Genomic DNA, 11,210 nt, shown 5'->3' on the forward strand with positions numbered 1-11,210 from the left:
CTGTGGGTTTCTTCCGCCCATGGTGGCCCTCCTTCTCCACTATCCCACCTCTACCAATCTTCCAGGTGTCTTCTCCATATTTTTCTTCCACTATCCTCCATATCTTTTCTCCTCTTCCTGTCTCCTCCAGTTTTTTCTCTGGCCCATTTCCCTTGCACACCAGTCTTTGTCCTCCTTTCAACTGGCCCTGGAAGGAAACAGCCTAAGTTTAGGCATCTTCTCCACAGAAATCTACCTCCCACACACTTCTCTCCTTCCCCTCTACTCTGGCCCCAAAGCCCACAGGATTCTTGCCATCACTCAGGTCAAGCACATTCCTTTGACCAAGGATCCATCTGCTGATTCTCCCATGTTTCAGGCCTAAGTTAAGATTTATTTTTCTGTCCAGCCACACCCCCTCCAGATTGCTGAATCTGCTCCCTACTCTATCCTACTAGAAAGCTTAGCATAATTAACCACAAAGCTGTTATGGCTTCATGACTCAGCACTTTATATGCAGCTGGTACTCATTTCATTCATTCAACAAGTATTTATTGAGCACCTACTATGTTCCAAGCCCTTGGAACATATCCATGAAACAAAACTATTTCACTCTCTGGTGTATTGCAGGGTTTACATTTTGGCTCAGAATCTGGGTACTTGTCCAGCTTTGTTCTTAAAATCATGAGTAAATGTGAGCTCTCCCCAGGCTGTGATTCCCAAGTCCTGAGAACACTCTGACCTCTGACCAACCCTAAAGAAGGCACTGGGGGAAAGGCTAGTGAGTGTGCTTGGAGGAAATGGGGGTATATTGATGTGCTACATATAAACCCCACCTATTGTGTAGCATGATGGTGAATAGATGGAAGTGCCAGGACATAAACATGTCTCTGCCACTAGGACCAAACACACTGGGCTCTGAGTGACAGCCCTGCCACCATGACACAATCTGACCGAGTCTCCTTACTTCCCCAGGCCTCAGTATCCTTGTCTGTAAACCTAGAATAATGACACTTGCCTCTGAGGGAGAAATGTAAACTGAAATGTGACACTGTGTGGGGCTCTTAGTACAAGATCCAGTATGAAGTAAGGTGGACATTAGAGATATTATTTTTTAAAAAGTATTTCTTTATTAATGAGAGAGAAAGAGAACCAGATGTCAGCCTAGTATATACAGTGCCAGGGACTGAAGTCAGGACCTCATGCTAACAAGTTCTATGCTCTTCTGCCATGCCACATCCTGGATTTTGTTTTCAGTTTTTAGGGTTGGTTTGTTTGTTTTGTTTTTCTGGATTTCTTTTTTCTTGGTTTATCATCACTAAAGTCACAATGCTGTGAGATGACTTTTTCAGATAGAGAAAGGGGGAGATAGACACAGAGAGAGAGAGAGAGAAAGAACCGAAGATTCCTCCAGTGTGGTAAGGGCCAGGCTTGAATCTCAGTCGTGTATATGACAGAGCAGACTATTCAGGTGAGCTATCTTGCCAGCCTGAGATGTTACCTTTTTTAATTTAGAAAAATTATATTTTGTAGAAGTATTTTCTGCACCAAGCTTATGCCACTTTTGTAATATTTTAACATTACTAAATACACTGAGAAAAAATATATAGAATGGAATATATATTTATGTAAATGGAATATATACACATATATATATGAAAAGAATGTTCATGGAAGCTCTGTTCATAGTAAAAACTCTATAAACAACCATGATATTATTGGGGAGAAAGGAAGCAGGCTTTGGTATATTAAAAGGAGCAGTGTGATGAATACCATCCAGAGTGGAAATGGATATTACACAGCCACAGAAAATAATATTGAACATGAGAAACCAGACACAGGAGGATATGCATATGAGTCCATGTATAGAGTTCAAAAATATAAAAACTAAACAATATCTGATTGGGGGGAGGGATGCATGCATTAGCCCTAAAACTGCAAAGAACCCCAAGGTAATAGAATCCAGACCCACAAAGGGGCAGTCCCAAAGTCAGAATGGGAAATGAGGAAACAATCAGAGGGGACTTTAGGAAGCTCTAAGTTGCAGGCACCTTTTCTTTTCTCTGTAGGTGCATGATGGATACATCACCTATACATTCTTGCACTGTATAACATATTTCCTAATGAAAAAAATTTATTCCACAAAGCTCACCTTTTCGAAGTCTATGGGGTGATCTCTCCTTCTCCCATCACCCCACCCCACCCCACTGCCTCTGCAAGCCTTTTCATTCCAGGAAACATACAGATTGAATAACCTTTGGGGGCTTCAAAAATAAGCAGTGATTAAAAATGCCTGTAGTGCAATAAGATGGTGTGATGTTTGGATTTTCTTTTTTCCTGTTGTGTTTTCAGTCGCTTCTTTAAAATTGCTTAGCAGGGCCAGCATTCGCGGCCATCTTATGTGTATGCCTTCCTTTATAGAGAGTTGCACTGGCAGAAAAGGTGCAAGGTGCGTGAGTTCTGCTTTTGACTCACTAGGATTCTCCTCAGGCTACCTAGCTACCTGGCTTCTGGTAGTACTACCACTCAACTGGAGGCAGAACTGCAGGCAAGGGTATAAAGGGCTTTGGAAATGCTGGCCCAACTCTCTAAACTCATAAAGTGACAGCAGGTGCCACACCCTCCTGCAGGGTGGCCAGTTGGGTGGCATGGTCCATGACCCCGTGTTTATCCTTTCATAAGACTTGACTCTTGAGTGCTTTCTAGGGACACACACGGCCCTGCTCTCTCCTACATCTTTTTCTATTCTTAAGCAGCCTTCTCATTTCCCAAGAGACTCCTCTGACTTTGCCCCAAAGGTACAACAGTCACAGGGGCTTCCTGGTCATATCATTATACTTGTCTAAAGCCTCCCAACTGTAGATCATTTTGTGAGGGCCTGCTCTGTTGGAGTGTGAGAGACGGGCTTCACCAAGATGTCAGCAGAACAACCTAGCAATTCTCAACCAGATCCTGCAGATCCAGCCCTGACTCCACCAGCTCCAGCCTCATACTCTCTGGTGCCACACTTGGCCTCCTGATCCCTACTGGTTTCCCCACCCTGACCCCTTATGACTCAGTTCATACTCCTTAGACTGACTCTCCCCTGAATCAAAACAACATTCTCTATTCACTGGGAATTTTCCAAAGACTAGGCAATGCAAAGGATGTCATAGTTTGTAGATGATAAGGCACTGTGTGCCCCACACACACACCCCTACCCCCTACCAGGCTCCCCCACTTAGTTGCTAGGAGAGTTTAGGCAAGTTATTGAATCTTTGAGCCTCTGTTTCCTTGTCTATAAAATGAGGGTAAGGATATGTGCTGGTGATGACTGAAGTGAGAACGAATGGTCATTTATGGTATATAATGATGATCTCACAGTAGGTGAACCATAAGATGGGAACAACCTCTTATCACACACATACACTAAGACACACAAATTATCTCTATAGGGTTCTAACTGTAAAGAGCGAAGTGTACTCTAGTTAGCATTATGAACATTAAAACACAACCAAATATTTGTGCTTCCGTATTAAAGAGATCCAATAAGAACATGGTTTATAAATATTTTCCCACAAAATTTTAGGTTAATCCTAATTAAACCTAATTTAAGTTTAAGATTCTAGACCAGTGATATCCAGTAGGACTTGGTGAATTTCCATATTGTGGGACATTTAGTAATGTTTTGTTTGTTGTTAAGTGTTAATTTGACTCCACTGTGGTGTGAGATGTGTGGGATGATTTTAATGCTCCTGAATTTGTTGACATTGTCTTTGTGGCCTAACATATGGTCTATTCTTGAGAATGACCCATGTAGACTTGAATAGAACATTTATTCCAGTTTCTTGGGGTGAATAACTATGAAAATGTCAAATAGTTCTAGTTTATCTCTTCATTTAATTCTTTTGTTTCTTTATTGACTTTCAGCCTGGTTGATCTGTTCAGAAAAGTGGGGTGCTTAAATCCCCTAATATTACTGTGTTGCTGTTAATATATTGCTATAGCTCTTTCAGTAGATGTCTGATATATTCCTATGGCCTCTCATTGGGTGTAAGGATGTTAATAATTATTAAGTCCTCTTGATTGACTGGTCCTCTGAGCATTAGTAATATCTGTCCCTATCTTTTAAAATTTTATTTATTTTAAGGTCTATGATGTCAGATATGAGAATAGCTGTTCCTGCCCTTTTTTGAGGACTTTGTAAGAGGATAAAAATGTTCTGTATCTGCACTGTCCAAAATGTGGCTAGTGACTTCAAAGTGTGAGGCCAGAGGTTCAATCTCCAGCACCACAAATGTAGCTCTACTTTGCTTTCTCTTTCTCTCTATTATTAAATGAATAAATAAATCATTTTTAAAATAAATTCAGTTTGTAACCAGTCCAAATGAGTAAACTAGATCTTTATTTAAGTTCAGTTAATTCAAACTTCAGTGACAGTATAGACCTTTTGGCTATGATCTTAAACAACCTGGTTCTTGGCCTAAACTTAAAGTTTAAAAAAAAATACAAGAAATATGGGTGCCCTTAGCTGAGCACACATTTTTACCATGTGCAAGGACCTGGGTTCAAGTCTCCACTCCCCACCTGCAGGGAGACTATTTAAGGAGCAATGAAGCAAGTCTGCAGGTATCTCTCTCTCCCTCTCTCCCTCTCCCTCCCTTTAAATTTCTTTCTGATTAAAAGAAGAATAAGAAGAAGAAGAAATGACCATAGGGTGCAGTGGATTCATAGTGCCCTCACCAAGCCCCAGAAATAATCCTGGTGGCAATAAAATTTAAAAATGCAAAGGCGAGGGGCCAGGTGATAGTAACTGGTAGAATACATGTCTGAGCATGAGAGCACTCGAGATGACAGGAAGGGAGTACCATGGATGGCATATTGGAGCAGTTGTGTCTCTCTTCTCTGTATCGCTTCCTCTCTACCTAAAATACATAAATGAGGAATTGGTCTTGGATAGGTTATTGAATAATGCAAACCCCTGATGCCATGTTTAAAACCCTTTTATTTTAAGATGCAAGAGATAAACAAGAGATAAACACCAAGTTAAACCACATATAGTTCATTTTTTAATTACCAGGAAAATTGAATATAGAATAGCTAGGAAGTGATTCTTTGGAATTACTGTTACTTTTCTTTGTTAATAGACTTTGAGGAGATGAGGAAGAAAAACGACTGCTGGTTCTGAGATCTAGGCATGGGCAGTTTCAAGTGAGGAGCCCATTCCATTTCATGTTGAAAATGGAACTGTTCTGACTGTTAGGAGATGAGTATTTCAGGACTACATCCCATTGTTTCTGTACCTGTCAAATAATTTGGGTGTTAATGGCAATGTTGACTCTGGGTATCTAGATGAAACACCTCAAGGTTGTCATACTAATCTTTCGCTTACACATTAAAAAAGAAAATAGCAACGAAACTTTAAAAAGTCTTAAAACCATAAATTCTTAATCTGTTGACTGAAAAATCTTAGCTTTTCAGTAGCCTTTTGGAGGGAGCTTCACTTTATGCAATAGTAACACCTTGCCCACTACTGAAAATAGAAACTTCCAGATGTTCTTTGTGAACACAAATAAAGGATGAGGTCTCACTGTCTCTTCTGTATCTCCTCACCACCAGTCCATCTACACACAAACAGCCTTTCTCCTCTTTCCTGCTTCTCCAGCACTGTGCCTGCTTCTTCCCCTTCCCTCAGTTCCACTCCTCTCTCACTGCCCTGCCCTCCTCTCCACAGTCCTCTTGGGTGAGTGCATGTCCTGCCAGCAAGGCACTTTGAAGATTAAATATGCTGAGTGCCCCTGTGGCTCAGGGGTTGGCATCCTATACACATGGCAGGGCGCGGGCCACTCCACCATTAAAGCACATTCTGGAGAGGCGTTGGACCCGGCTGCTCGCCCAAGCCCATAAAGTACAAATTGCCCCAACTGCATCTGCATAGCCAAACCCCTTTTCCCCTGAGCATAAATAGGACTGAGAAGGCTTGAGGAGAGCACATTGGAGTTTCTCCAAACTCCAGACCTCCTATCCTGCACTCAGCAACTCAAACCTCCCAGAACACCATGACCTGTGGATCAGGATTCTATGGCCGCGCCTTCAGCTGCGCCTCAGCCTGCGGGCCCCGGCCAGGCCGCTGCTGCATCTCCGCTGCCCCCTACAGTGGTATCTCCTGCTACAGAGGCCTCACCGGGGGATTTGGAAGCCGCAGCATCTGTGGGGGCTTCCGCTCCGGCTCCTGTGGCCGCACCTTTGGATACCGCTCTGGGGGCGTGTGTGGACCCAGCCCTCCCTGCATCACCTCCGTGTCAGTCAACGAGAGCCTCCTCACACCCCTCAACCTGGAGATCGACCCCAACGCCCAGTGTGTGAAACAGGAGGAGAAGGAGCAGATCAAGTGTCTCAACAGCAAGTTTGCGGCCTTCATTGACAAGGTGGGTGTCCTAGATCTCACCCTTCCTGAACTTCATCCGTGCTCAGAACTCAGGATGAGCAGTGAGGAGAGAGTAAGAGACAGAAAGATCACTACCTTCAAGAGCTCCGAGTCTGCTAGGAGAATCAGATAAGCACATAGATGCAAGCAGGGATTCACACAAGACCTAGGAAGACACCAGTGAATGTTCAGATTGGCAGGACTCGTGGAAAATAAGGTCTAGATAGTGAGGGGCACAGATTAGACTTTGAAGAGATGAGGAAGAAAAATTACTGCTGGTTCTGAGATCTAAGCATGGGCAGTTTCAAGTGAGGAGCCCATTCCATTAGGGGGTCAGAGTGCACTAGCTATGAGATGAAGTAAACAGAAACTGAGTAGTTCAGCTGCTCTCTCGATGGCCTGTAAGAGCATCTCCCTGAAACCATCCAGAGGCTCCTGTACCATGGTCTGGACAAGGAATTTGACCTGTAAAAAGGACTCATCCTCTGGCAACAAGCTGAGAGGGTAATCCTTGACCTCCCTTCTCAAAGCAGCAAAGCTTATGAGCTCAGTAGTTCTATTCACCTGGCACACTTGCTCCCATGGTGAAATGAAGAGTCCAGATAGTAATGGAATGCAGGAAATGCACATGCTGCAAGCCTTCCACGGTCCACTTTTGCTTGAGCTCTGCTCAGCTCCAAGTCTGGGGGTTCAGCTTAAGGTCCTCAGCACCCTCTCCTCCAAATGTGGCCTTGAAACACCAGGACCCATCTGACTCCCTCTACTTACCTCCAAACGGCAGGTGCGCTTCCTGGAGCAGCAGAACAAGCTGCTGGAGACCAAGTGGCAGTTCTACCAGAACCGCCAGTGCTGTGAGAGCAACCTGGAGCCGCTGTTCAGTGGCTACATCGAGACGCTGAGGCGGGAGGCCGAGTGTGTGGAGGCCGACAGCGGGAGGCTGGCTGCGGAGCTCAACCATGTGCAGGAGGTGCTGGAGGGCTACAAGAAGAAGTGAGTGCAGAGCCCCCAGGAGTGAGTGTGGGCCTGGGGATGGATTTAGCAAAGCCTGTGGGCTTAAGAACCCTTCCCAACAGGGCCAGAGGTTGTGGAGCCAGGCTGGTGGGTGTGGCAGCAGCTCTCCTGCCTTAGCCTTGTCCTGTCTGAGCACCAGCCCTAGTCACTGTCCCTGTGTTCCCTCGATCTCATATGAACCCCCAGTGGAGCAGAAATAATGTGATGTGGAGCTCTGAATGTCCCCTAATTGCTAAGCACTATACCCTCAGGGTGCCCTACACACACACACACACACACACACACACACACACACACACACACACACACACCTGCAATGGAAGTGATAAGAAGCTGGAGTAGAATGCACTGGGAGTGTTTCTTTCCCTCAAGAAGACTTAATACTGAACCCCAATTTATCTCCTGTAGGGCATTATAACAGTTTTAGGAACAGGGCTATGAGGTCCCCTAATTCAAAAAGGAGAGAGAATCACAGATACATCCCAAACCCAGCTGGGAAGGATCCATGTGTGAGAAGTTTTTGGTAGTGCTCCTCTCACCAGAGTGAAGTAGACGGGATTCTGGGAGACTTGACCCTCCTTCATCTATTTGTTCTCTTCTGCCTAAGGTACGAAGAGGAAGTTGCTCTGAGAGCAGCAGCTGAAAATGAGTTTGTGATTTTGAAGAAAGTAAGTAACATGGAACCAGGATGCTCAGGCAGGATGTCAGCATGAGGTCCTTATTGGGGAGAACCTCCAGTAGCATGGGAGCTCCTATTGGCCTGGTCATGAAAGGCACGTCCCACCTTTGACAAAGGATTGTAGTCTTGGAATAGCCCTGAGAGGCTTTTTCTGGAGCAGAGGTGACTGCATAGACCTATGGAAGTCCAGTCTGTTTCCGAGACTGTAGTCTGGGGTGCTGGGGTGTGTGGATTTGTAGAGTCTTTCATCCTTGTGAAAGGACAGCATGTAATCCAGTGCTGTGGGGAGTCTGACAAGCAGAAGGACTTAGTGCACAGAACAGGATGAAACAGTCATAGAGGATAATGGCAGCCTGGGGAGGGTCCAGGGGGCTGTGTAGGCCAGTCAGTCTAAGTGGGCTTCTTGAAAGACAAGGTAAACAAGGAGATGGAAGACACTTTTCTTGGGCTGGTGTGTGTGTGTGTGTGTGTGTGTGTGTGTGTGTGTGTGTGTGTGTGTGTAAGGCTGATGTCATTTTCCAAGCACTAAAAGGTTTATTCTCAAAGGGGAGGAGGTTGAGAGATCCCTGGCAAGAAGGCAAGGAGGCATCTAGAGGGGAATGAATAGGAGCACTGGGAATCCTTCCCCTGGCTTCCAGAATAGGAGAAGTGAGGATTTGGGGTGGTGAGCACCAGGGGTCATCTGAGCTGAAGGAATCCCCACCTTTGCAGGATGTGGACTGTGCTTACCTGCGCAAGTCAGACCTGGAGGCCAACGTGGAGGCCCTGACCCAGGAGATCGACTTCCTGCGGCGCCTGTATGAGGAGGTGAGGGGGAAAGGGCCTGGGGGGTTGCAGCCATGAGGCTGTCAGAGCATGTAAGTCAGGGGGCAGGATAGGCTGAAGGTGTGGAGGGAGGGAGGGTGGCATCTAATCCAGATCTTGCTATCTTCCCTCCTCTTCAACTCCCCCCCACACACAGGAGATCCGTGTGCTCCATGCCCACATCTCAGACACCTCGGTTGTGGTCAAGATGGACAACAGCCGGGACCTGAACATGGACTGTGTCATTGCTGAGATCAAGGCTCAGTACGACGACATTGCCAACCGCAGCCGGACTGAGGCTGAGAGCTGGTACCGCAGCAAGGTGGGTAATCTAGGGGACCCCTAACTCTAGACATTACCATGAGAGGATGTGGTTAGGAAAAGCTTTCTGGTCCTAGAGAAAGCTTTCTGGTCTAGCCACTGACCCCTGAGACAGGCAGAGAAGGGCAGGCAGTACTCAGACAGGGTGCCTCCACAGGCTCCAGGGCAGATATGGGGGTGGGGGTGAGATGCCCTGTCCTGCCTCTCACATTCTCCCACCACCACCCACCCCCAGTGTGAGGAGATGAAGGCCACAGTCATCAGGCACGGGGAGACCCTGCGGCGCACCAAGGAGGAGATCAATGAGCTGAACCGCATGATCCAGAGGCTGACAGCCGAGGTGGAGAACGCCAAGTGCCAGGTATGGTCACCGGGCTCTGGCCATAGCAGATAGAGCTGCCTGGGATCTGTACGCAGTGTGCCAGTTTGGAGCCCACTCTTATTCATGGCCTACAATTCTTGGGGGACAGGAATGGGATTCAGGTGATATGATACACCTGTTTCTGTGATGTTCGCTAATGTTTGGGGAGACCCCACACCTCCAGGAAGTAAATAGAGAAATTCAAGGTCCTAACCCACCTCACTTTCATCCGGTCCTAGAACACCAAGCTGGAGGCCGCGGTGACGCAGTCTGAGCAGCAGGGCGAGGCCGCCCTGGCCGATGCCCGCTGCAAGCTGGCAGGGCTGGAGGAGGCCCTGCAGAAGGCCAAGCAGGACATGGCCTGCCTGCTCAAGGAGTACCAGGAGGTGATGAACTCCAAGCTGGGCCTGGACATCGAGATCGCCACCTACCGGCGCCTGCTGGAGGGCGAGGAGCAGAGGTGGGAACCACTCAACCTGATCAGGGCCCTCCATCCCACTGGGCACTGTATTCATTTTCTCCTGCCTGAGCAGGTACCAGGGGTCATAAGAAACCTATCCTGTCCATTATGTGAAGGGGGCAGTCTGGGCAATTGCCCACCCTCCACTCCTACTTCCTAGAGCTAGGAGCCCTACTCTGAAATTTGTGGAGCTCTATCGATACGGGAGTCCCTGATACATCTTTTCCTTCCTCTCCCAAGGTTGTGTGAAGGTGTTGGCTCCGTGAATGTCTGTGAGTACCATCCCCTGTGTGGGACATATTCCTTCCTGGGGGAGAAGGCAGAGTCACAAAGCATAGAATGAGAAAAGCAAACATTGGGGCATCACTGCAGAAGGACTGGGTATTCAGACAGCAAGAAAGAGCATGTTTGGTCTGTGTTCTGAGGAGGTCGTTTTTAGACTTCCCGGACTTTTAATGCAGTGCTCAGAGCATGCAGAGGGGTATTATCTGGGAAGTGGGATGATTGTCGGCCCCTCAAGTCTTTTGACTCAACTTTTGGGATTCACAGGTGTCAGCAGTTCCCGGGGCGGAGTCGTCTGTGGCGACCTCTGCGTGTCTGGCTCCAGGCCTGTGACAGGTAGTGCCTGCAGCGCCCCCTGCAGTGATAACCTGGCGGTGAGCACAGGCTTGTGCGCCCCCTGCGGCCCCTGCAATTCCATCACGTCTTCTGGCCTGGGCACTGGCGGTGTGGGCTCCTGTGGCATCAGCTCCTGTGGCGTGGGCTCCTATGTCAGCAGCGGCCGCAAATGTTAGGCACCTGGACTGAAGCCAGAGTATCTGGCCCATCCTTTCTTGACCTGCTCTGCCAAGCGGAGCCCCGCCCCACCATGGAGCGGAGCCAGCACTCTGTTACTTCTCTAGCACTTTGAAAGGTCTTTCCTACTCCTGGCCCCTGTGTGTGTGTATGTGTATATGTGTGTTTATGATTCCCTCTTCTTTATCTCTGTCACCAGTCCTCGGAAAGACCACCCCAGATAAGTCACTTTGGTGCCAACAGGGAGGGGACACCGGGGCTAGGAGAACCAGGATGAGGACCTACCCGAGGCTGCCACTGGACCGGTGGTCACAGCCCCCAATCTTTCCTCTTCCTCTTCTACTGTGTTTATCTCTGTCTTGACTTGTATTTCCAATAAATCAGTATAAACAAC

The 11,210-nt window shown here is 47.3% G+C and overlaps 1 protein-coding gene across 1 annotated transcript; it reads left to right on the forward strand.

The window, feature by feature from the left end:
* The first annotated feature begins 5,954 nt into the window (after positions 1 to 5,954).
* On the forward strand, positions 5,955 to 11,210 carry LOC132539513 (keratin, type II cuticular Hb1). Its single transcript, XM_060195315.1, has 9 exons — positions 5,955 to 6,386; positions 7,167 to 7,375; positions 8,004 to 8,064; positions 8,787 to 8,882; positions 9,037 to 9,201; positions 9,436 to 9,561; positions 9,801 to 10,021; positions 10,262 to 10,293; positions 10,571 to 11,210. The coding sequence occupies exons 1-9, from the start codon at positions 6,018 to 6,020 to the stop codon at positions 10,813 to 10,815; spliced, it is 1,524 nt and encodes a 507-aa protein (XP_060051298.1). The 5' UTR covers positions 5,955 to 6,017; the 3' UTR covers positions 10,816 to 11,210.

This window comes from Erinaceus europaeus, chromosome 7 (genome assembly GCF_950295315.1).
Source record: "Erinaceus europaeus chromosome 7, mEriEur2.1, whole genome shotgun sequence".
Lineage (NCBI taxonomy): Eukaryota > Metazoa > Chordata > Mammalia > Eulipotyphla > Erinaceidae > Erinaceus > Erinaceus europaeus.

Bases quoted from the DNA above. Each gene is read 5' to 3' on its own strand.
- LOC132539513 (XM_060195315.1), top strand. From the start codon at position 6,018: ATGACCTGTGGATCAGGATTCTATGGCCGCGCCTTCAGCTGCGCCTCA. The intron at 9,202-9,435 runs GTGGGTAATCTA...ACCCACCCCCAG, and splicing joins AGAGCTGGTACCGCAGCAAG to TGTGAGGAGATGAAGGCCAC. The intron at 10,294-10,570 runs GTGAGTACCATC...TGGGATTCACAG, and splicing joins TGTTGGCTCCGTGAATGTCT to GTGTCAGCAGTTCCCGGGGC.